Genomic DNA, 26,355 nt, shown 5'->3' on the forward strand with positions numbered 1-26,355 from the left:
TCTCAAACATGCTAAAGGCCATATAGGGAAGACCCGCAGCAAATATCATTCCCAACAGGGAAAACCTGAGAGCTTTTCCTCTAAGGTCAGGAATGCAACAGAGATGTCCACTCTCACCACTGTTATTGACATAGAACTAGAAGCCCCTGCCCAGCAATCAGACAACAAAAAGAAGTAAAAGACATCTGAACTGGCAAAGAAGAATTCAAACTCTACTCTTCACAGATGACATGATACTCGATGTAGAAAACCCAGAAGATTCCACCAAAAAATTGCTACAGGAATTCAGCTAAGTCATAGTATATAAAATCAACACACAGAAGTCTGTTGCATTTCTATACACAAACAATGAAGCAGTAGAAAGAGAAATCAAGGAATCAGTCCCATTTACAATTGCACCAAAAACCATAAGATACCTAGGAATAAACCTAACCAAATAGGTAAAAGATTTGTACTCTCAAAACCATAGAACACTTATGAAAGAAATAGAGAAAGACACAAAGAAATGGGAAAACATTCCATGCTCATGGATTAGAAAAACAAATATTGCTAAAATGTCGACACTACCTGGGGTGCCTAGCTGGCTCAGTGAGTTAAGCATCTGCCTTTCGTTCAGGTCATGATTCCAGGGTCCTGGGATCAAGCCCCATGTTGGGCTCCCTGCTCAGCAGAGAGTCTGCTTCTCCCGTTCCTTCCCCCCATCCCCTGCCCAAGCTCTTGCTCTCTCTCACTCTCTCTGTGTCTGAAATAAAATCTTTTTTTTTTTAAAAATGTCTATACTATCCACAGCAATTTACACATTCAATGCAATCCTTATCAAAATACCACCAGCATTTTTCACAGAGCTAGAACAAACAATTCTGAAATTTGTATGGAACCAGAAAAGACCCCAAAAAGCCAAAGTAATGTTGAAAAAGAATCAAAGCTGGGAGCTCACAATTCTGGACTTTAAGCTTTATTATGAAGCTATAATCAGCAAGACAGTATGGTACTGACACAAAAACAATAAACAGATCAATGGAACAGAATAGAGAACCAGAAATGAACCCTCAACTATATGGTCAACTCATCTTCGACAAAGCAGGAAAGAATATCCAATGGATGGGATGCCTGGGTGGCTGAGTCAGTTAAGTGTCTGCCTTTGGCTCAGTTCATGATCCCAGTGTCCTGGGACCGAGTCTCAGATGGGGCTCCTTGCTCATCAAAAGCCTGCTTCTATCTCTGCCTACCACTCCCCCTGCATGTGTTTTTTTTGTTTCTGACAAATACATTAAGAAAAAAAAATATATATATATATATATATATCCAACAGACAAAAGTCCCTTCAACAAACAGTGCTGGGAAAATTGGACAACAACAACATTCAGAAGAATGAAACTGGACCACTTTGTTACACCATACACAAAAATAAATTCAAAACAGATGAAAGACCTAAATGGTCTTTCAAAATCCTTTGACCTCAGAAGCAGCAAATTCTTACTAGACATGTCTCCAGAGGCAAGGGAAACAAAACCAAAAATAATTATTGGGACCTCATCAAGATAAAAAGGAAAGGAAACTATCAACAAAACTAAAAGGCAACTTACAGAAGTAGATTATCAGACAAATGACTAGTATCCAAAATCTATAAAGAGCTCATCAAACACAATGCCCAAAAAACAAAAAAACCCAGTCGAGAAATGGGCAAAAGACATGAATAGACATTTCCCCAAAGAAGACATACAAATGGCCAACAAACACATGAAAACATGCTCAACGCCACTTATCATCAGGGAAACACAAATCAAAACCACAATGAGATACTACCTCACTCACCAGAATGGCTAAAATTAACCACTCAAGAAACAAGAGATGTTGGTGAGGATGTGGAAAAGGGGGGAACCTTTTCCAGCTGTTGGTGGGAATGCAAACTGTGGAAAACAATTTCCTCAAAAAGTTAAAAACAGAACTACCCTCAGATCCAGCACTATTAGGGGTATTCATCAAAAAGATACAAAAATAGTGATTTGAAGGGGCACATCCACCCAAATGTTTATAGCAGTAATGTCTACAATAGCCGAACTGGGCAAAGAGCCCAGATGTCCATCGACCGATGAATGGATAAAGATGTGGTATATTTACACACAATGGAATGTTACTCAGCCATCAAAAATAATGAAATCTTGCCATTTGCAATAATGCAGACAGAACTAGAGGGTATTATGCTAAGTGAAACAAGTCAGTCAGAGAAAGACAAATACCATATGATTTCACTCATATGTGGAATTTAAGAATCAAAACAGATGGAACATAGGGGAAGGGAAGGAAAAATAAGATGAAAACAAGAGAGGGAGGCCAACCATAAGAGACTATTAACTGTAGGAAACAAACTGAGGGTTGCCGGAGGAGAGATGGGTTGAGGGGCTGGGGTTACTGGGTGATGGGCACTAACGAGGGCACGTGATGTAATAAGCACTGGGTGTTATACACAACTGATGAGTCACTGAATTCTACCCGAAACTAATAATACACTTTATGTTAACGAGCTTAACTTTAAATAATTTTTTTTTTAATGACAAAAGGAGAAATGCTTACTAACTAGTTTTTTCTACTTACGGGGAACCTGAGTAACATCTTCGGAGAAGCAACGATGAGGGGTTTTCGGAAGTTCCGAACCATCTGTCTCCTGAGCAGGTGGAAATACTGTGCAGGGGTGGTCGGGTGTGTCACGAACATGTTTACCGTGTCTCCATCTACACCCTCTTCGACACTGTCACACATCTGAGGGAAAAAATGGAAGAAAGGAGCAAATGTTCAGATCATCTCATTCAATCACAAGGACCCAGGCTGTCCTAAGGGAAACATGTCTGTATCTGACAACTTCCAAACCGTATCTTCTGCACAGGAGGGTACATATCCTATAATTTCTTTCCCAAAATGTACTTTTCTGTTTGCATCACACACCATCTTTAATTTACCTGCCATTTATTTCTGTAACCTAATTTTTATAAAATCATTTTTCTGCATTTTTATCTACCAATATAACTATGCATCTATCTACTGTTCTGTCTACCTTTCTACTGACCTATCATCTAGTTGTGTATTTTATCGGCACATATGCCAAAATGACTAATGATATTCCCATACTAAGTGGATGTGTACAGGTGTCTCCATTTACTCTGAAATGCATCAGAAGATAATACAGGTTTAGAGACAGAAGGATGATAATGAGTAGTTGTAATAAACCAGTACTGTAGAATAAAATATTAATGGTACACTCTAAGGGGTCGGCCTATGAACGTTCACTGGAAAATCTTCTAACTTCTGTATGTTCGAAAATTTTCATAATAAAATACCCTAATATTTTCCTGCATATTCTGCCATATGCAGAAAAAGACGTAGGTATTGCTCCTTACCAATGAATAACAATGGTTATTTCTGGGTGGTTATTTAAAATTTTTTTGGTGATCATGAATCATTTTATAAAAATACAATCATTACTTGAAAAAAAGTTTTTTAAGTAAAAATACAGATTCCTAGGCCTCACTCTGAAGAATCTGGTGTTGGTCCCTGTATCTCTGTTTACAAAATGCTCCCCAGGTGATTCTGACAGTCAGCCTGGTTTGGGAGACCCTGACCTCTGCCATACAAGAACTACTTTAATGGCTATACAACCATGATGCTGGTGTCCCCAGGCATCAGGCTGATAAGGAATATTGACATTGCATGAAATCTGTGTCATTCAAATCTTCCAAGTCCTCTCGTTTGAGGTGTGCGCGAAGTATCTACAGGACGCAACTCTATTTCAAACCATCTAGGAAGCAGGAAGCGTTTCTTGGAATCTAGAAGGCATGGGACACGTACCTGCAGGAAACGCTCTATGCGGCAAGAGGAATGGTCGGGTCCAGCCCCGTCATACCCGTGGGGAAGGAGAATAACAATGCCACTCTGTAGGAGCCACTTGGCCTCCCCTGGAAAAGCACATGACAGGGAGTAAGATCTCTCTGAGGCAGGAACAGAATGGCCTGAGGTGACCTGGTAGTGCCACAAATTTAGTTTGCTGTCTGATCCCCTAAAATCATTTCCATTCTAAGCACTTTCCAGCAGTGTTCCAGGCTTTGGAGGAAGATATCCATCCCGCTGGCTGAAACCCTACAGGACATGTTCACTGAACGGGCTCTAGCAGATGGAACACAAATTAAAAGGGGAATGACCCGGGTTCAAGGACAACATGTATCTCTGATTCCAGGTAGATGTTGCGTTTCCTCATGTACCACTTGCAACACGGGCCACTGTCCTTAGCCGAGGGAGCAGACACGCCAGGATGGCTTCTGTACATGTCAAAGTTCAGTCAGTTCCCTCAAGGCACTTTTCTTCCTTCCTTTTTTTTTTTTTAAGAATTTATTTATTTATCTTTTGCAAGTGCACGCATGCGTGAGACAGAGAGCACACAAGCAGGGGGAGCAGCAGGCAGAGGGAGAAGCAGAATCCCCACGGAGCAAGGAGCCTGATGTGGGGCTGGATCCCGGGACCCTGGGATCATGACCTGAGCTGAAGGCAAATGCTTAACTGAGTGAGACACCCAGGTGTCCCAGCACTTTTCTTCCTCACAACTATAAGGTTGCAGAGAAACACAGCAAAGGGAGGCCTGAAGTGTGCAAATTCCAAGAGTGGTTCCCCCCAGAAAATGGGGTGATAGGAACTCACACTTGTACTTTACTACGTACCTTTGAATTTTGCAATAAGCAGGTTCTGCTTCTGTAAATGGTGATTAAATACAATAAAGATGCACAACTGCCAGCTTTCAGATACTTAAATATCCCTGGGTTAGGGAAGTGGGTTTTCAAGGCTGGCATTTGCTCCTAGCACAAATCCTCCCTGTGTCACCACTGCCTGCTTTGTATTCATGTCACAGCTCCTCAACATGTCCCAAGCGCAGACCCAAAAGTCCATTGCCTAGGAGCTGGTGGGTACATGCCCTGCTCCTGACAGCCAAGCGCCGTCCCCTGAAGAAGTTGCTGCTTACGGTCTGAGTGGCCCCCAGCCCTCTGGCAGCTTTCATAACCATCCAATAGCTGTCAGGCCCCAGCAGAGGGCAAGGCAGCCTCCCAACTCTCCTGAGGAGCTGTGCTACAGCACCTCATAGGCAGCTATGCCCCTTTCCATTCATTTGTCCCCAAGGGGCTGGGGCCATGCCACACACATATGCCAACACCAACCTCCAGAGATGAACGTGTCAAAAATTATCTGAGCACCATTGAAGAAATCACCAAACTGAGCCTCCCAGAGGGGCAGCAACTTGGGGCTTTCAATGCTCATTCCATATTCAAATCCCAGGACAGCCTCTTCTGACAATGGGCTGTTGCTGACCTAATACAAAGGAAGAGAAAAGAAACACTGTCATGCTAGGACAGGGGACACAAAAGTCAGTAAAGCATCATAAACCTCTCAAAAGGGAGGAGGGGCCCAGAGGGGAACTTTCTTTCCAGTCATCTCCCATTTCTTTGAGAAAGGAGATCTATTTCTCTCTGTGAATGACGCATTTGGGGAAAGTTGGCATGAAGAGAGGAGGGAAAAGAATGGAATATGGGCACTAAAGATTTTCTTTAAGGATAAGCAAAATAAGCTTTGCTTATTTTGAGCCTGGGTAGCTCAGTCAGTTAAGCATCCAACTCTTGATTTCAGTTCAGGTCTTTAGTTCAGGCTTGTGAGTTTGAGCCCCAATTAAAAAAAAATAGTAATAATTTAAAAATTTTTTAAAAGGATAAGCAAAATTAACTTCTCAGATAACCTATTTTTATTACTGAGAGTAAAACTATGTCACACAAACTTTTAAAAAAACATCACAAAACAAAGGAGGGGAAGTTACCAAAAGAAGGCCTGCCTTTGGTTAGAATCCATTATTCTAACATCCTATCTGCACAATAAAGCAAAAGAACCATCATGACATGTTAAGATAAAAAAGAAAAGCAGAATATAAAATTAGATCTCTGAGGAGGCAAAAAAGTTAGGACAGTTAAAGGCAACATAATTCTACTCAGTCACAGGATAACGGGTAGATCTAGAGGGTACGATGCTAAGCGAAATAAGTCTCACAGAGTAAGATAAATACTGAATGATTTCGCTTATATGTGGAATCTAAAAAACAGGAGAAACAAAACAAACAAAAGCAGAAAGAGACCCATAAACACTAGAGAACGAATTGGTGATTGACTGAGGGGAGTGGGGAATGGGGAATGCACAAAATGGGTGGGAGAGAGTGGAAAGCCCAGGCCTCCAGGGATGGAATGAATAAGTCACAGAGTAAAAGATACAGCACAGGGAGTATTGCCAATGATATTGGAAGAGCGTAAGGGGATAGATGGTAGCTACTCTTGTGAGCACCGCATAACATACAGACTTGTCACATACCTATACTAATACAACATTGTGTGTCAACAGCATTTCAACTAAAAGAATTAAAAAATAAAAAAAATAAATAGAAATAAACGCAACATGATTCTCAACAGGGTTGGAGGAGGAGATGGTAGTCATGTTTTGACATTCATTTCCTGACATGGATGGTCGTACTGCTATGGTGGCCGCGAAGGTCTTTGTTTGCAGGAAATACACATTCACAGCAGGAGGTGAGCAACCTGGTATTTCCAACTTCAAGTCTCAAATGTTTCAGAAGGAGAAAAAGTTCCTTTTGTATTGTACATCAAACTTTTTCATAATTTTGTCTTTGTTTGAAATTGTTTCTCAAAGATATTTGTAAGTCATGTATTTATAGAATAATAGTTGGCAATAAAAAGGAATGAGGTAGTGACAGACTACCACATGGACAAACCCTGGAAACATGACGCTAAGAGACAAGTCACAAAAGGCCACTTTATTGTAGGATTCTATTTATATGAAAAGTCCAGGGGCTCCTGGGTGGCTCAGTGGGTTAAGACCTCTGCCTTCAGCTCAGGTCATGATCCCAGGGTCCTGGGATCGAGCCCCGAATCGGGCTTTCTGGTCAGCAGGGAACCTGCTTCCTCCTCTCTCTCTGCCTGCCTCTCTGCCTACTTGTGATGTCTGTCTGTCAAATAAATACATAAAATCTTTAAAAAGAAAAAAAAATGTCCAAAATGGGCAAATCAATAGAGATAGAAAGTAGATACATGGTTGTCAGCGGCAGAGTGGAGGAAGGAATGGGGAGACTCTCACTGGGTGGATGGGGTTTTGTTCTGGGAGTGCTGAAAACATTATGAAACTAGATAGTGGTGATGTCTGCACCACTCTGTGAATATACTAAAAACCACTGAATTGTATACATTGAAAGACTAAATTCAAAAAGTTTTATCTCAATAAATCTTTTATCAAAACAAAACAGAAACCTCTGGAAGAGCCTAGGAGGCTCAGTCAGTTAAGTGTACGACTCTTGGTTTCAGCTCAGGTAATGATCTCAGGGTTGTGAGATCAAGCCCTGTGTTGGGCTCCACACTCTACAAGAAATCTGGTTGAGATTCTCTCTCTCCCTCTCTCTATGCCCCTCACGCTGAGAGGGAACACTCTTTCTCTCAAAAATACAAAAACAAAACATACAAACAAAAAAGACTCTGAGGGAAAAAACTGTGACTACAAGTATAAAAATGTGTGATTTGTATGTTTAAGCACTTAGTGACAACACAGAAAAATAAAAATAGATGATTTATAAGCATGGTAGGATTATGTATAATAATATGTATAATAACCTTGTCTTTTCTGATTTCTCTTTTGATTTCAGTTATAAGCTATAGGTTACACTAATTTTTAAAAGACAGCTACATTTCTCAGATTTATGAGTGCATTGTAAACAAGGTTTAGACTGACCACTTTACCTGTACCTTCTGTCTGTCCTCACCTTCTCATTTGTCTTCCTACTCAACGCTGACATACCCACCAATGTTCTAAATCCATTCTTCCTTTCTGCTTCTTCACTGGCTTCATCACCTAATGCCTGTTTTCTGAACCTCTCCTCACTGACTTTCCCTTCATAGCAGATAGAAATCAATACTCAAAAATGCAACAAGAAACAGTCCCCTGACCAGTGGTCTACAGCTGTAGCTTCCTTTCACCATCAAGCTTCTAGAAGAATTATCTAATCCACTTGTCTCCAGTTCTGTAACCCCTGTTGACTGCTCAGGCCAGTGCAATCTAGCACCGCTCCACAAAAAACAGATCTACATGAGGTCAACCCTTGACCTTCCAGTTGCTAAATCCAACGGCCATGTTGTTCTTCCTCGTGTCTGACTTCTCCCTCCTTCAGTTCATGACACAGCGACTCCCAGTTGTCTTCCCATCTTTCTGGGTGCTCTCCTGGGAAAAATGTCTCCCTCTGCCAGCACCTTAAACACTGTTTTTCCCAGGACCCTATCCCCAGTCCTCTTCCTATTCTGCTCTCTCCCAGGGAGATAATCCCACCCCTGCCCACCCCTATGGTTTCAAACATTTCTACACCCTGATGATGTCCAAATGTGTACCTCGAGACTAAATTCCTTTATTAACTCCAGACATACGCATCTCATTGCCTTTCTGTAATGGACAGCAACTTCTAGGTTCTTCAGCCACCTCAAAGGCAAATGTCCAAAACTGAATCCATCATCTTTCCTTACCAAACCCATGCCCTCTCTTTACTCTGTATCTGGGTGAATGCCACCATCATATAGCAAATGTCTGAGTTAAGAAACCAGGAGATAAGCAAGACTAGTTTTTCTTCTCCACTCTCTACATCTACAACTAAGTCCTATCGCTGTTCTCAAATCTGGCCCCATATTCCATCTGCACCGCTTCTGCCCTAATTCAGGTCCCCGCGATTTCCTGCCTAGAACAACTGAGAACCCTCCTTAGAAATTGCCCTTACCTCAATAAAGCTAGGACAGAACTGCCCAAAATTCTCATCTACCTTCAGCTTCCAAAGTACCATCAGGAGGGCTCTGTCTGATATAAAAACCTGATCACCTGTTCAAAATTCCTCCAAGGTTTCCAGCTTCTATAACATTCCAAATCTTTCACAATGTGCAGAGTCAGGCCAGGCTCCTCTTCCTTGCCCCGTCCCCACTTTGCACCTGAACCTCCAGTCACATGATGCTATTTGGAGTCCCTGTCCTCTCACCTCCCGGGGTTTTGTGTGTACAGTTGTGCCCACCTGGAACGTTCTCCCTACGTGCTTCAGACTAGGCAACTCCTCATGTCCTTCCAGCCCCAGCTCAAATCTGGCTTCCTCCCCAACTCTCTCCTGACTTCCCAAGTAGACTCACTACACCTTCACCTCTGCATTCAGCATACTTTATACACTTGTATTCACACATCTACCTTCACGTCTTGGATTTATTAATGGCTTTATCTATGCCCCAAAGCATCTGAGATGGGTACATAATATACAGTGTGATAGTGTAACTGTAAGTAGAGAGAAGAAAGGTAAAGAATGAGACACAGCACAGAGGGGACAGACAGCCTTGGTGGTCTACAGTCACCCAGGGTCCCATGGTCTCCACCCCTTCCTGGGAGCCCTTGCTGACCTGACCGGGAAAGGCCGAGCGGCCGAAGCACTTACAATGCATACACAGTAAAGACAAACCACTACTCAGTGAGCTGCAACCCCTCTCAGTACCACAAGCGAGCAGCCGTTCCTCCAGGGTTGGTCTTAGATAACTAATGAAATCTTTGGACAGCATCCTCATGAGAGATGCAAGGCATTTACTTGGGGCTTTCTAGATAGTAATATTCAAAATGAACTGATACTATATATCAAGGCACAATTCAATGAAGGACACTGGAGTGAGGGGCTACTTTACATTTCAGTGTCTGGATCCCCAATCTGACTTGATCCAGGGGTAGATTTCAGAATCATGTAAAGAAAAGATGAGCTTTGTGTCCTTTTAAGTAATGGTTCTGGCATCTTGCTTTTGACAAGTAAATTTGTTTAAATATTGAGTATCAGTAAGCTCCAGATTATACCCAAACAAATGCTAGAATAGGAAAAAAGATGACATGTCACTAAGCGTACCTTGAAGGATAATTTATTTTAATAAACATCATGTGGCCAGCACTATGCTAGCTGTTGGAGAGAAAATAAAAAGACCCAGCCCCTGCCTTTGACTCTATTGTGACCACCACATAGAAATATATGGTAACAGATATATTTGTCAAGCCTACTAAGCCTTAGAAATAAGGTAACCTTGAGAAAGCTGGGCCCTTTTTTTTTTTTTTTTTTTAAGTAAGCTCTATGCCCACTGTGGTGCTTGAACTCATAACCTGAAAATCAAGTGTTTCATGCTGTATGGACTGAGCCAACCAGGCGCTCCAGGGCTTTTTGTTGTTGTTGTTGGCTTATTATCCACATCTTTGGGTTACTTTAATGAATTCAGCAACACACAGATTACGATGTCAATTTTCCTTCGTATGTGTGTTTTTTTTAAAGATTTTATTTCATTTATTTAACAGAGAAAGAGATGGTGAGAGAGGGAACACAAGCAGGGGGAGTGGGAGAGGCAGAAGCAGGCTTCCGACTGAGCAGAGAGCCTGATAGGGGCTTGATCCCAGGACCCTGGGATCATGACCCAAGCCAAAGGCAGATGCTTAACAACTGAACCACCCAGGTGCCCCATGACATCAATTTTGGATTAACAAAATGAATAACCATTTGACATTTATAGGACTACAGGTAAGTACCTGGAGTGAAACAGCTCTAGTCTACTCACTAGTATGCTCCTTCCATCCCAAGTGTATAGACCTCTCTTCTCCACCCATTCAGAACCCTTTATTTCAAAAAGGATTAGACCCATGTTGTTGCAAATGGCAAGAATTCATTCTTTTTTATGGTTGAATAGTCTCTAGAGGGTATAATGGTTGGTGAAATAAGTCAGTCAGAGAAAGACAAATACCATATGACTTCACTCATGTGCAGAATCTAAGATCTGGATGAAATGAATGAAAAAAGAAGACACAAAAAACCAGACTCTTAGAGAATGAGCTGGTCATTACCAGAGTGGAGGTGGACAGGTGGATGAGGAGATGGGGGAATGGAAGAATGGGGGAAATAAATGAAGGGATTAGGAGTACAGTTATCTAGATGAGCACTGGGTGATGTAGGAAGTATATCCAAAACTAATGTAACAGCATGTTAATTATACTGGAATTTTAAAATAATTTTAAAAAGAAAAAAAAGGCTGAACTCAAAATAGCTAACATCTGTTTCTAATTGCTTTAAGAATCTTGTAACTATAATTATCGGCACCTGGGTTTTACAGCGGATTAATAAGACATCCTACCTCTAGAAACCCCTTTTGATCAGGATCCATATGGTTCAGAGGGATATAGGTATCATCAGTCTTCTGGCAAACAACCATTGCATGCCGCTGACTAAAAGTTCCACGGCCAACATCTTGCCCACTCAGACGGACATTGAAACCTTAAGAAAACAGGTGGGGAAAAAAGAAAAATCCAGACTCCCATGAATAACCTAAGTATTAACAAGACATGGTGACCCTGAATTCTTAACATATCAGCTCATCCTGAGAATTTTCTGTAGCAAAGAGATTATCCTGATTAAAATACACCTGTGCTATATTCAAAAGTCTGGGTAACGTGAGAATATTTAAGAATGGAGAGTTATCATTTGCTCTACAATCTTTAGAGGAAAATACCTTCCCAATTCATCCAGCGCAGAGCCTTGTTTCCCAGCAAGAAATGCTCTGTCATTAATTCTCTGATGAAGGTTACCAACATGAGTTATACTAAGGTTAAATATTGCCAAGTAAGAAAAGTTTAGAGCCTCTCTAGTCAATGATAACTACGGGAAATAGCTCTAATTCAAAACCTCAGGGGTCACATATAACAAATGTCATACAAAGCACTCCCTACCAGCTGTGCAGCTAACCAGAAACTTCTTACCCTGAGCAAGTAATGAGCCCAAGGCAAGAGCTTCTGCCGTGGCCCAGTCTAACTTTGTTCCATCCATCACTTTCTCCAGCCTGGACTGCAAAAAAATGGAAGAGCAAGAAAAAAAAAAAACAAAAAAAGACACTTTTAAGAGTCTACCTCCTTTTTCACACTGAGTCCAAAAAATGTAACGCAATAACAGTACGCATCAAAATCTTAATATCAAGTAAAAGAGAAAGTGCAGAAGGAAACAGAACAGGATAGCAGTTCCAGATTTTTAAACAGGCAAAACGAGCAGGCACTCGAGTTAGTGGTTAACCTCTGCATAGAAGACAGAAGATGGAGCCAGGGAGGGCATGAGGGGGACCATCCTTCTAATATTCTAGTTCTTCAGCTGGATGGCAAGTACATAGATTGTTTTAAGAGTCTCAGCTCCTGGGGTGCCCGGGTGACTCAGTCAGTTAAGCATCTGACTCTTGGATTTGGCTCAGGTCACGATCTCATGGGTTGTAAGATCAAGGGACTCCCCACTCAACGGGAGTCTGCTAGGACATTCTCTCCCTCTGCCCCTTCTGCCTCCACAACTCGAACTAGTAAGTCTTAAAAAGATAAAGTCTCTTCACGTGTAATAAAAAACCTAAAGATGAAGTTAGCGTTGTAACAATCATCCAGAGGACAGTGTCTCTGTTCAAGTTTAAGTAAAGGCAAAGGCCTTTAGTGCCTTGCTTCCCCCATTTTTGCATGGAGAGTCCCACGTTCTAGGATTCCCGAGGTGCAGGACAACTAAAACTTCAGTCTATATTTAACTTGAGACAATACATAAAACTGCGATGTGCATTAGTCTCTAAATGGTTGCCCTTGGGGTATGCATGTTGAATTTCTTCATTTTTATTTAATCTACCCCCTAAAATGAAAGTGTTTTTCTGTTCACTGGTCAGAAAAATCAAAGCTGGCATTCCTGTGCCACTGTACTTGTGATAACGGGCACGCATGTGCATGTGATGTATGTGCATGTGCATGTGCATGTGATGTATCAACCATTTAATACATAAATAAATGGAGGGAAATGAGTAGTATTGACTCTCAATACCAAACTCCATTGACTCTCAGTACCAAACCACGTATGTGCACTGGAAGGGAAGAAGAAAGAAAAAAGAAGTGGACACATCAGAGCTCAGAGACTATCAGTACCAAAACATCTCTAGGCTCAGCTCCCAGAACCTAGCGACCCACCATCAGTAACACTAATTCAAAAAGATCAGATCCACACCGATTTCTCTGTGACTCGAGACAAACAATCAGTAACCTGAAACTGTCAGGCTCCCTACCTGCACGTAGGTCTTCAGCAGATGACTGTGCATCTGGAGCTCCTCGGGCACCTCCACCGACTTCCCGCCAATAAACCGCAGGAGGTCAAGGGCCACACCCGTGTTCCAGGTGCTAATGCAGGCTGGCGGCTGGACCAGACCCTTCCAGTGTGCCTGCAGGTTGGTGGCTGGGGGGCTGTAGTGTGCCATGTTGGTTAAATGGTCATTTAACTTCGAGTAGTAGGAGGCTTTGATTTCTGACACCTCTTCCCCAGTCATGAGTCCATTGGCAATCAGGTGCTCTGCATAGGTGTCCGGGATGCTCTTTCGGGCTCTGTGCAGCAAACAAGGGAGAAAAGTCAATCTGATTTGCAACAGTGGAAGAGTGACAGACACAGCCATTGTCAAAGGTATCACAGAGCATCATCACTATAAGGAGGCACGCAGGACATGTTCGGGAACTAGAGAGTGTGGGTGGTGGGACGACACGGTGAACATACTAGATACCTCTGACTTGCAGAGTGATCCATTTTATGTTATGTAACTTTCACTGCAATATCTTGTTTTCTCTAGAGGCAATGAGGAGTAACAACCTCTTCCAAGTAAAAACAAAACTCTCCCAAGAAAAAACAAATCCATCTTTATAAGCTTTTTTCTATAGTAAGGTAGAAATAATTAGTAGAGTTTTTCTATGAACATTCTGGACAGTTATTTACAAGACTGACCTACATTGTCTACACCCTTATTTCAAAAAGTATTGAACTCAAAGTCGCCAACATCCGTTTTTGGTAGCTTTAATAACCCAGTAACCATAATAACCAGTACCTTGGTTTTACAATAATAATAATGATACTCTATGTTCACATAATACTTTAAACTACAAAGTTTATTCACATACTTTATCGTATCCAGTCCTGACAAAAGAGGTAGACCAGGCAAACCTTTTTTTTTTTTTTTAAATACAGCCCTGAGCCACATCATGCCATTCAGGAGCTAAATTCCAGATTTGTTCTTCCAAGAGTAGTCTGCTACCCATGACCAGAATGACCTATAAAATGTTACTCAATTGGGGCACCTAGGGGGCTCAGTGGATTAAACCACTGCCTTCAGCTCAGGTCATGATCTCAGGGTCCTGGGATCGAGTCCCGCATCAGGCTCTCTGCTCAGCAGGGAGCCTGCTTCCCCCCCTCTCTCTCTGCCTAATGTGATCTCTCTCTCAAATAAATAAAATCTTTTTTTTTTTTTAAGTCACTCAATTTATTCCTCTGCTTTCATTTTTACCTATGAGGAACTAAAGTGGGGAAGGGGCTCTGTTGTACTTTCTAGTATCAAAAAAGGAAATTCCAAAGTAACATGTTTCTCTCCATCATATTAACCTTCTATCCCAGCACTGTCCAAAAGAAATGTAGCATGTCTATTGGGTATTTACCCCAAAGATACAAATATAGTGATCCAAAGGGGCACTTACACCCCAATGTTTATAGAAGCAATGCCCACAATAGCCAAACCATGGGAAGAGCCCAGATGTCCATTGACAGATGAATGGATAAAGAAGATGTGATACACACACACACACACACACACACACACACTGGAATATTATGCAGCCATCAAAACATGAAATCTTGCCATTTGCAATGATGTGGATGGAACTAGAGGGTATTATAGTAAGTGAAATAAGTCAAGCAGAGAAATATAATTATCATATGATATCACTGATATGCAGAATTTAAGAATCAAGGCAGAGTATCATAGGGGAAGACAGGAAATAATGAAACAAGACTAAACCAGAGAGGGAGACAAACCATAAGAGACTCTTAATGTTAGGAAACAAACTGAGGGTTGCTGGAGGGAAGGTGGGTGGGGAGATGGGCTGACTGGGTGATGGACATTGGGGAGTGTATGTGTTGTGATAAGCACTGTGTATTGTGTAAGGCTGATGAATCAGACCTGTACTCTGAAACAAATAATACATTGTATGTTAATTTAAGAAAAATGTAGCATGAGGGGCACCTGGTTGTCTCAGTGGGTTAAGCCTCTGTCTTCAGCTCAGGTCATGATCTCAGGGTCCTGGGATTGAGCCCTGCATTGGGCTCTCTGCTCAGCAGGAAGCCTGCTTCCCCCTCTCTCTCTGCCTGCCTCTCTGCCTGCTTGTGCTCTGTCAAATAAATAAATAAAATCTTTAAAAATAACTGTAGCATGAGCCAATGTGTAATTAAAAATTTCTTAGCAGTCACATTAGAAAAGGTAAAAAAAAAAAACAGGTAGAATTAATTTTCATAACAAATTTATTTAACTCAATATGTGTAAAATATGGTCACTTTAATACTTTATCAACATAAAAAAAAGTATTGAGATAGTTCACATTTTTCTTGACAGATAAAGTCTTTGGAACCTGGTGTGTATATCACACTTACAGCCCCTCTCCAGCAGGACCGGCCACATTTCAAGTGTTCAAAAGCCACATATGATAGTGGCCTCCATACTGGACAGCACAGTTCCCAAGATTCCTTACAACTGTGATGTTACCTCTTGCCGAGGCACCAAGTGAATCACGGAGGACTGGTTTCTGGTCCTGTCAATGGCATACTGTGGGCTCTGCCCAAGTCCTCCTACTTGTTTCCCATCTGCCAAGCGGTGTTGGTAAATTGCCTTTGTTTATTCATCAAGCAAATGAGTAAAGTTTGAAGAATATGGGGACCTTTCCTGAGACCCACAGAATGACCACCCCAGTTTGCTCAGGACTGTCCCAGCTTTAGCACCGAAAGTTGTGTGCATCAGGCAACCCATGGAGCTCGTCACCCTACTTCAGAGCATCTAATAAAAATAATGTGAGCCCTATGGGGGCGAGGGGATCTTCCACAAAGGTTTATAAATGTACCTGATGATCTTGTACATGACCGGGTTGGTGAAGAAGGGCTCATCCAGCTCGTTGTGGCCCCACTGCCTGTAGCATAACAAATCAACAATCACATCCTTCCGGAAATGGCGCTGGTATTCAAAAGCCAGTTGTGCAGCACGGACCACTTCCTCCGGGCTATCTCCATTGACGTGGATGATGGCGCAGCCCACAAGCTTTCCTGAGGCAGAGGAGACAGATGAAACCAGCCAGCTATCCCATACGACATTAGCCCACCTCCAACTCCTGTTACCTGTGTGGGGAGGCAGCCCACATACTAAGAGGTAGCTTGACTGGGTGGTTAAGAAGCCATACTTTGGAGCCTAGCTGAGAGGAAAGAGGTCATGTCCCAGCTCTGTGACTTACTCTGTGACCTCAGTAAAGTTATGAATCTCAGTCTTCTTACCTGTAGAACTGAGATAATCGCTCCTACCTCTTAGCAATGTTGGAAACATTACATGAGCTAACAAAGAGAAGTCCTACAATATGTTTCTGGTATCTCTGTCAAACTAATCACAAAAAATTCACATAGATAGGGATCTCTGGCTGGCTCAGTCACAGCAGCAAGGGACTCGATCGTGGGGTCGTGAGTTCAAGCTTCACATCAGGTCTAGAGATTACTTAAAAATAAATTATCTTTAAAAGAAAATTCACACAGATAGCCCCAAAAGGCATCCAGGCCGGGGTCTAGGTGCAAAAATGGAAGAGTTCCTACCATCTTACAGTTTACTCTGTGAACTGGGTAATGGGTTAAAAAAAATTTTAAAAAAGCCCTTTCTCTTCATACTGCCTGATTTCTGGGATAAAAACGAGCCAACGTGGCTTCCTCACATCTGACTCCTAACCAAGACCACTTAGCCAAATTCACTGGTTGAACCTATTCTTCTTGACGAGGGCTTTGGGTACCCCAGGTCTGAATCCCCTAAAGACAAGTACCCTGGTGTTGTGCCATTGATCCCTGGCTTTCACCACATCATTCAACTGGATTCTTGGACAATCTGAGATGGCAGCCTCTCAGTTCCACTCTTGTCTTATTTCCCTGGATTCAAAGATCACACTCAGACTTTTCAAGGAATGTTAGTAACACTGTTGGTGACTACTGAGCCCATCTGATCCAAATTTAAAATGGGATAACCAGAGAGGCTCACTCTTCTAAGCCAACTAGATGTTTCTCTAGGGCTGCTTCCCTGTGTCACATACCGATGTCACTGCAGTATAAGGAAGATCTTCCTCTTTCTGCAGGAGTGGTGTAACCCAGCTGGTTATTGACAATCAGATGGACACTCCCACCTATTCTGAAATGTGGGAGACTAGACAACGTAAATGTTTCAGGAACAATCCCCTGACCACAGAAAGATGCATCACCGTGAACCTAAATCATGGAGGAGAAAATGAGAAAATGAACATAAGGGGTGTAGAAATTTATGTTTCCAATTTGGAATAAATTGTTTTCAAATAATAATAGGAATAAAAACAACAATGCTCTCTCTTGCTGGTCCCCTGCCTTCCCAAAACTCTGCTGGTTCTGTACAGGATTTTCTAGAAGGGTTACCTGATCTCAAACAGGTTTCAAAGCCCTTTTCCTCTTGTGACCACCACCGGCCAATCCATTCTACCCACCACCACATTATCATTCACACGCATCATTTCTAATATACCCATCAAAATTCTAGAACAAACAACAGCACCACAGAAGGAAGGGGGCTATTGGAGGTACAGGAGGAAAATCAGCCTAGCATAGTTTTCAGGAAAAAAGACTGCAAGACATGAGGAACGGTACAGTTTTGAACCCTCTTTCTTCCCCAATCAACCTACATCTAAAGCGAGTCTGTGTGCACGTTGCATCTCCTGGTCCCCATTGGGTATACTGGCCACCCCTGGGAACATAAAGAAGGGTGATCTGACTGCAAAGACAGGAGGCAGGCGGGACAGTCTCTCACAGGTGAGTGAAAGGATGCTTTAAGGAACCAACAAAATACTACCACACAACATCTGAAATGTGCTATTCTTCCTAACCATTTGAAGTCTGTTAGATCACAATATCACCACAAAACCTGATGGATGGAAAGCAATAGAGGAAAAGGGAAATCTCTTTTAGAAATGTTGAATGCAAATAATAAGGGAATTGTAGATCTTAGAAGATCTTAGAAGATATGAATTCTATTGACTTCAGGCTAAAAGGAGATTACCTGTCAAATCAACATGTTATACCCCTTAAATTTATGTAATGTTATTATCAAATATATTGCAGTAAAAAATAAATTAAACAAAAGGCTAATATCAAAATAATGGACTAAAGAATAAAATGATCTCAGATGCCCTAAGAACATGACCATTGCAATTCCAACAATAACAGAAATAAAAGACCTAAATATGTGTGAAGGAAGAATACTTGGAAGTAGATTTTTTTTAAAGGACATTGAAAATGTCCTTAATGGGCGCCTGGGTGGCTCAGTGGGTTAAGCCGCTGCCTTCGGCTCAGGTCATGATCTCAGGGTCCTGGGATCGAGTCCCGCATTGGGCTCTCTGCTCAGCAGGGAGTCTGCTTCCTCCTCTCTCTCTGCCTGCCTTTCTGCCTACTTGTGTTCTCTGTCAAATAAATAAATAAAATCTTTAAAAAAAAAAAAAGAAAGAAAATGTCCTTAAGATAGTCACTTTTTTAATGTAAATAGAATATTCTGGCAAAGAAAGGAAGTACTGCTTTGCAGAAGTGACATTTCCAGGCTATACCTTCCCTTGGCTAGGGACTATATGGATGACCTCCATTTTGGAGTATCTATATCTAGTAATAACATACCCTTACATTATCTCCACAGCATTAACCCATTCAAGGTAGGGGGAGGAGGGGTTGCAGATAAGAAGAAAGACACTACTGTCCTTTTTACAGATGAGTAAACCAAGGTTCACCAAGAGTCTATATTTCACATTGGAGTAGACACTGGGCCTTCTATGGTACCTCTGGTTTTTTTTCTATGTATTTCTCCACCCCTCCAAGCCCTTCTCCTGGATCAAGGAACTTACTATGTACATGATGTCATTTAATTCTCAGAACACTATGAAGAATGTAGTACACTCCCATTTAGCTATCAGATTCAAAGACCCTAAATAACAGAATTAAGCACACCAAGCCAGAAAGCAGCAAAGGCAGGATTTGATTTTCAGTCTTCTTGGTTCCACAGTCTTTGTCTTTTCTGTACCACGTTACACTGTAAGGTCCGACTCTTAGCCACCAGGTCCAAGAGCTCTGGGCATCTGAACACTCCTCCTTGATGATGGAATTTCTGGGGGATATCGGTGTAAGTGGAGTTCAGTAAAGCAAGGAAGAGGGAGGATGTGTGCCTCTTCTGCTCCTTTCCAAAATGTTACAGGAGAGGCACTGTTAAGAACATACCATCTGGGGGGTGACTAGATGGCCCAGTCGGTTAAGCATCTGACTCTTGATTTCGGCTCAGGTCATGATGTCAGGGTTGTGGAATGAAGCCCTGCATCAGGCTCCATGCCCAGTGCTGAGGGCCCACCCTGCTTCAGATTTTCTCTCTCGCCTCCCTTTCTGTTCCTTCCTGCCCCCCCACCTCTCTCTCCCTCTCTAAAAAAAAGAACATAACATCTGGTGTCAACCATTCTCAAATAAAAATTTCTCAGAAAAAGAACATAACATCTGCTCATAACTTGCATCGTTTTATCATGGTCTTTGGATTCTTGGCACTAAAGTACACATGTGCCATTTGCTAATTTTATTTTCTTCTTAAATCAGAAGAGAACCCACTCCACTATGCCCCATAAAGCTTTTTGGGAATAAGGGTCCATAAGTACTAACAAATGCTGGGTGAGGTGGGAGCTGCCCAGGCCAGGGGGTTAGACACATGGCCATGGGTTAGACACATGACTGGGGGTTAGACACATGGCCAAGGGGTCAGAAACATGGCCAGGGGTTAGACACATGGCCAAGGGGTTAGAAACATGGCCAGGGGTTAGACACATGGCCAAGGGGTTAGAAACTTGGCCAGGGGTTAGACATACAGCCATCATAAAGGACAATCTACCTTCACCAGGTTCAGGACCCAGATAAAGAGAAGACAGGCAGAAAAAGTAGCATCCAGAATCTCACCTACCAGAATTTTATAGGCTCCAAATTTAGAGTTCTCAGAAGAAGTTAGAACTGTGTCCTTGAACAAGGCAAAACATGTACAGACACAGCAGGGCAAAATAATTTCGGAACACAAAATAGACAAAAGAGGGCAGTTAGTTGCTCAGCACTTTAAAGAGAACGGCACTTTCACCTCTTACTTTGGAAGTCCATGCAAAGACCTACTTCATGCACTGGGTAAACGTGAATGACAGAAATACTTTAGAGTATCATGAATTAAGTCAATTGACAGGTAAAGAAAATGATTAACAATGTAACATTTCCATTTCAAAATACCATACTGTAGTCAAATGCAATGCTGCCTACCCCCAATTTACTTACTACAAGTTTCTGGCTCATGAAAATTAATATGAGATAATAAGATACAGTTGGTATTCATTTACATAGCCAAATATTCTCCTGCCTGATAGTTTGTTTTTTTTTAAGATTTTATCTATTTATAAGCAGAACCTGTTGATTCTTTTCAAAGTTTTTTTTTTTTAAGATTTTATTTATTTATAATCTTCTGCCTTATAGATTTACCTATGCTTGTGGGGTTTAAAGACTCAGTGACTAATGCCCAAAAGTAATTATTTCCCAGTAGTTAAAGGTTCATATTTAAATGAATACTCATAGGAAAAAAAATGTGACCCAGAGTCCAAATCTCTAGGCTGTCGGGTTACAAAAAACTGGTGGTTGGAGTGGATAAAGGAAGTAAGAGCCACACTAATGATCAGTACTGGTTGCCTTAGTGCCAAAGATCTTTATTTTATTTTATTAGTATTTTTTTTTAAGCAGGCTCCACAGCCAGCATGTAGCCCAACGTAGGGCTTGAACTTAAAGCCCTGAGATCAAGACCTGAGCTGGAAAAAAGACTCAGGTGCTTCACTGACTGAGCCACCTAGGTGCCCCAAGACCTTTACTGTGAAACAAGCAAGACTTGTTAGATATATGGAGACCACGTAGTTTCCTAAAAGTAATAAAATATGTCCTCTGAAAAGCATCAGGGATACCACTCAATACTCCCTTAAATAACACACACAACTCAAGAAAGGAAAACACAAGACACACCATAAGAGACTCTTAAGCATAGGAAAGAAACTGAGGGTTGCTGGGGGAATGGGGGAACTGGGTGATGGACATTCAGGAGGGCATGAGATGTGATGAGCACTGGGTATTATACGAGAATGATGAATCACAGACCTATATCTCTGAAACCAATAATATATCATATATTAATTAAATGAATTTAAATTTTAAAAAATGTTTAAAGTGGTTCTTCAAAAAAAAAAAAAAAAAAGAGTGAAACCTGAGTCTAAAGTCAGTTGCCTTGAGACTGGACCTCATATCTGCTATTAATTTTAAAAACAAGCCCCGAATCTTCTTTTCCCAAAATTTCATCTTTTCTCAATTTCATCTTGAATATCTACCATCTCCCTTTCCCTCCTCCTGGTCTCCCCAGCCTCCTGCCTCACTTCATGAAGCTACAAGTACCTGTAAGCAAATGACTTTGTCCCCAGGCTGAGCAGAACTATCTGGAGAGTAGTCCCCATCCTGTCTAGATTGCTGCCTTCCACGAGTCTTCCCCACAGCCACGGGGTTGACTGCTTCCAGGTGCGATGGGTTAGGCAGCATGGTCACATGGAGGGGATGGTGCGCGCCGAAATCTAGATCAACCGAGGAGGTCAAGTGAGACAGGACATCTCCAGTGGCTGAAACATTTTCTGGAAATTCACTTAAGCCTCTCATTTTACGGAACATCAGCTGTTATGAAAAAATAGACAAGAAAAAATGTCTTTTATCACAATGGAGACCAGAGAAGAGGTGGTTAGTTTAAATCATACAATTGAAAAAACTTTACACTGATGCTTGTCTAACTGTGATCACCATGCATTAAAAAAGAAAGGCACAAACTTCTAACTGCTCAAATGCCCAGAATTATTTGGAGATCTTCACCATCACATGAAATACCAACACTCTGAGAAGAATCTAACATGACTATTAGACATGTAGATAGTAAAGTACTAAACTGTTAGTTATCTCTGCCTTGCAATATGCAAAATAATTTTTCTTAAATACACCTGTTAGAATATATTCTCCGAAAGAACTTTTTATGAATCTTGTTAAAGGTAGACAGGAAAGGGCACCTGGGTGGCTCAGTCGGTTAAGCATCTGCCTTCGGCTTAGGTCACGATCCCAGAGTCCTGGGATGGAGCCCCATGTCAGGCTCCCTGCTCAAATGGAGAGCCTGCTTCTCCCTCTGTCTCTGCTCCTCCCCACCATTCATGCTCTTTCTCTCTCTCTCTCTCTCAATTAAATACATAAAATCTTTTTTAAAAGGGGGGGTAGACAGGAAAATGATAGAACAGAACTTAATCCCATTTAGACACAGGATGGCATCCATGATTAGCTCAAGTCATGCCTAAAAAGTTCGACTGTCTAATTCTCAAAGGACTTCACTTCATTTTCCCAGTCTACCTCGAGATAAGCATTACTACCCACTTGAAAAATGCACAAGCAAGAGAAATTTACTAATTTAAAGGTCTTTAGCTAGTAAGTAAGAAAAATCAGGTCTCAAACCAAGGTAGTTACCAAAAACAGCACGTTGTCCTCATTTACCCAAATGGTTTGAATGACCCCAAAGCTTCTTACTGATCAATGGATAAACAGGAGCACACATCCTTACACAGTATGGGTATATCCATGTTTCTCACAAATATGATCATTTGTAATTCAGCACTTTTCAGATGTGTTTTTGTCTGTGATGCTTTAAGAACACAATTTCTCATTTAGGGATTTCTGCCTGTGTTTCAGCACATGCCTCCATCTGTCAATCACTTTTTTTTTTTTTTAAGATTTTATTTATTTATTTGACAGAGATCACAAGTAGGCAGGGAGGCAGGCAGGGAGAGAGAGGGGGAAGCAGGCTCCCCGCTGAGCAGAGAGCCTGAGTGGGGCTTGATCCCAGGACCCTGAGATCATGACCTGAGCTGAAGGCAGAGGCTTTAACCCACTGAGCCACCCAGGCACCCCTGTCAATCACTTTATTTTGTTTAGTCTGCTTTTTCGAAAGTATTTGTCTTTTAAGAGCTGACTATCAATCTCTTAGCATCAGAAAAACTGAGGTTGAGTAGTAGTGGTAAAGCTTAGCCCCCAGACATACCGTCATGTGTACCTTCTAGTGGTGTAAGGGTAATGCATCCTTCCATAGGCTCTATTCACTCCATTAACTCTCACAGTCCCTTTAACACTTAAAATTACTTTTAATCTCCTGACCAAGATCAGTAGTGAGGTTTATCCACACACAGCAGCCACGATCTGGTTAAATTGCAAGTCACCCTGATGTTCTCGGACCTAAAATCTACAGCCCTAACTCTCCAGTCTTTTGAGAGACTAACAGAGCCGCTGAGTTGGACAGAACAGGAACACCAAGATCCAATTACCTATAAAACCTCTCAGGTGGTGGTCTCCAAGGATAACAATGTGTTATTAGTTTTATAGAGGATGTTCAGTATAAATTCTGCACATCAGGGGAAAGTAAAATGGACTTCTTGGAAGGTAAAATTATAAGCAATCAAACAGATCTTAATGTTTGGATAATTTCTATTACATTAGGAAAGCATGCTTCAAAGAACAGAAATTATCTATTCATGTCATCCTTGAGAAAACAAACTAACCTTTACCTTCCCTGAGAGAGAAAGAATCCATGTAAGAAGACAAAGAAAACCAACTCAAATACCAGATCTATCCATCAACTCATATAAGCTATCCCCTGGGCCAATGGCGCAGAGCTTTACTGGGTTTCTAAGGAATGATTATTGTCGGCTCTATTCTGTTGCAATCAGTTGTGCACCACAGAAAGTATCTTACCTCCGGAGGGAACTGCAGAAGGCCTGTTAATAAATTAAGCCTCCCTCTGTGGGGCATGCCAATAATCACATCCGTGATCCCACTGTAGGCTGCCATTTTCAGCAACTCGTGGAAAAAGCCCATCATGCTCTCCGCTCCTTCGCCCCCATACCGCTTCACTGTGGCAAACTTGGTGGCCAAAAAGTGGTCAAACTCCTGTGGAACATCACGTCAAACACATTTGTTGTGGGAAGAGAGCCAGCTACTCAGGTCCAAGTCAGACACGTTTCTGTGTGTTGTGGGGAGACCCTACGCTAGTTCAAGAAGGCGCAGCAGTGCCCCTTCATGACATACTCTGGAGACAGATGTGACTAGCTCAGGGCATGGCAGGAACGCCTGGCCAAGGACACCAGGCAGCAGTGGGAAGGCAGAGAAAATAATACGAGTGGTAGAATAACTTAGCCCCAGAGGAAGCCTCTTAGAATGTATTCTTCCAGGAAAAAGAAGAAAAAAAAAAAAAAAAAGAATATGTTCTGAAGCAAGGGCTGGGCCTTTCATTCTGCCCCTCCTAGCCCCTGAGCTTTAGTAGAGGCCTCTACAGTACTCTTCCCTCAAGGCTGCAAACCACCCAACTATCCAAATTACTGGGAACAGTTTTCTTGTCCTCTTGATATGCCAGAGCCTGATCCAAGCCCTGACAGATTCAATTTCATTAATTTGTACCAAGAGCTTTCGTGCATAGCTTTCTTTGATTGCTTGAGGTAATATGGAGAGAAGAGCTTAAGGATTTTGCAGTCTTTTAGAGAGTGAATAGGCAAATATATAAAAAGTATTTTGACTCTGAGGAGAACCAACAGCTCTGGTGTTTGGCAATCTAGCTTTTTCTACTTAGAATAAAGTAGCACATGTTATACTGTCTGTTGTGTTGAGACAATGGGATTAATGGGGTAAATAAATGCTTTAATTCCCTTTCTTCAATATTTATGCATCTTTGTAGGAAATGAGCCATGCTATTCCATTGATATTCACTGGCACTTTTATACCTGGGATTCTAGCATTAGTTTTGACAGATGTTTTCGCTCTTCTGTGCTAAAGGACTCTTTCTTCAGTTCCTCAAACCGCTTGGCAAACCAGTCTTTCTCCTCCTGGCTCTGAAGTTGGGAGGTTTCAATAGAAATTTGCCCACAGTAGATTTGGTTGAGATAGGCCAGTACTTCCTCAAGAGAGGCCTCCTCCTTCCCCATGTTTAATAATCCTACAAAATGGAATCAAAGGGATCATTTTAAAAAGCAATCAACCACGTAATTACAGAACATACAAAATATTTCAGTTCAGAGTATTTTGTTCCGATTGATGATGATAACCCATCATCAATGGCTATCTAGATTTTTCTAAAGGCAAAACTAAAACGATGACCAAAGGCCATAAAGTAGTCATACTAGGAGAGGGAATATAAATCTCTGCTTTATGCTAAATTTTGATTGTATAACTCCAAACTAAAAATTGAAACCTGACATTCATCTGCTTTATAGCTACAAATCAATGTCCTACCTTTATCTAAAATATCTTCCCAAATGTTCAAGTCTTATTAATACCTATAAAGTAGTATCTACCATTGAGCAGCTGGTCTTAATGTGAATTAATATTGATAGCAAGGCAATATTTTCAGGTCAAGGGAAATCTACCCAATTCTCAGTCAAAAAAAAGGGAAGGTTTGTAATATATCAATAGCTCAGCACAAATCAATTATCCATCATTTGCCTGAACCTACAACTTGAGTTTAACAAACCAACACTTACTTTTTTATTGCTTATGGTTTCTTACAATAAACTTTGATACTGACTGATCATTCAACTTACAGAAATTGCTTTGTGTTCCTTAGCTTCTCTGCTTCACATTTTAACCTATAAAATGGGAGCAGTCAAAGCACGTCAGCGGGGAATTTTTAAGATTAAATGAGATAGGAAATAACACAATGTCCACTGATGAGATAAACCAAATGTGATGCAGCCTTTGGATGGAGTATTATTTAGCCACATAAAGGAATGAAGTACTATGTTACAACATGGATGAAACTTGGAAACATTATGCTACAGGGAAAAAAGCCAGACACAAAAGGCCTCATAGTGTGACTTTATTTATACAAAATGTCAAGAATAGGCAAGTCTATAGAAATAGAAAGTAGAGTAGTGGTTGCCAGGGGCTGGGGAGAGGGCAAAATGGGGAGTAACTGCTAACTAGGCACAAAATTTCTTTTTGGGGCGATAAAAATGTTCTGGAACTATCTTGATGGTTGCACAACATTGTGG

General features: G+C 41.5%; 1 protein-coding gene across 4 annotated transcripts in view; it reads right to left on the reverse strand.

Annotated features, from left to right (window-relative positions):
- DHTKD1 (dehydrogenase E1 and transketolase domain containing 1) overlaps positions 1-26,355 on the reverse strand; it is a 56,732-nt gene that overhangs the window by 10,903 nt on the left and 19,474 nt on the right. For 3 of the 4 annotated variants that reach the window (XM_059404323.1, XM_059404321.1, XM_059404322.1), the window contains 11 exons: positions 25,090-25,301; positions 24,068-24,262; positions 21,692-21,961; positions 17,272-17,443; positions 16,054-16,252; positions 13,194-13,506; positions 11,878-11,962; positions 11,256-11,395; positions 5,199-5,349; positions 3,844-3,950; positions 2,596-2,760 (listed from right to left, as the gene is read on the reverse strand). In XM_059404323.1, coding sequence (XP_059260306.1) covers positions 2,596-2,760; positions 3,844-3,950; positions 5,199-5,349; positions 11,256-11,395; positions 11,878-11,962; positions 13,194-13,506; positions 16,054-16,252; positions 17,272-17,443; positions 21,692-21,961; positions 24,068-24,262; positions 25,090-25,301 — 2,009 coding nt within the window. The remainder of the gene's footprint in view (positions 1-2,595; positions 2,761-3,843; positions 3,951-5,198; positions 5,350-11,255; positions 11,396-11,877; positions 11,963-13,193; positions 13,507-16,053; positions 16,253-17,271; positions 17,444-21,691; positions 21,962-24,067; positions 24,263-25,089; positions 25,302-26,355) is intronic. The other variant, XM_059404324.1, reaches the window with a different exon arrangement.

This window comes from Mustela nigripes, chromosome 6 (assembly GCF_022355385.1).
Source record: "Mustela nigripes isolate SB6536 chromosome 6, MUSNIG.SB6536, whole genome shotgun sequence".
Classification (NCBI taxonomy): domain Eukaryota; kingdom Metazoa; phylum Chordata; class Mammalia; order Carnivora; family Mustelidae; genus Mustela; species Mustela nigripes.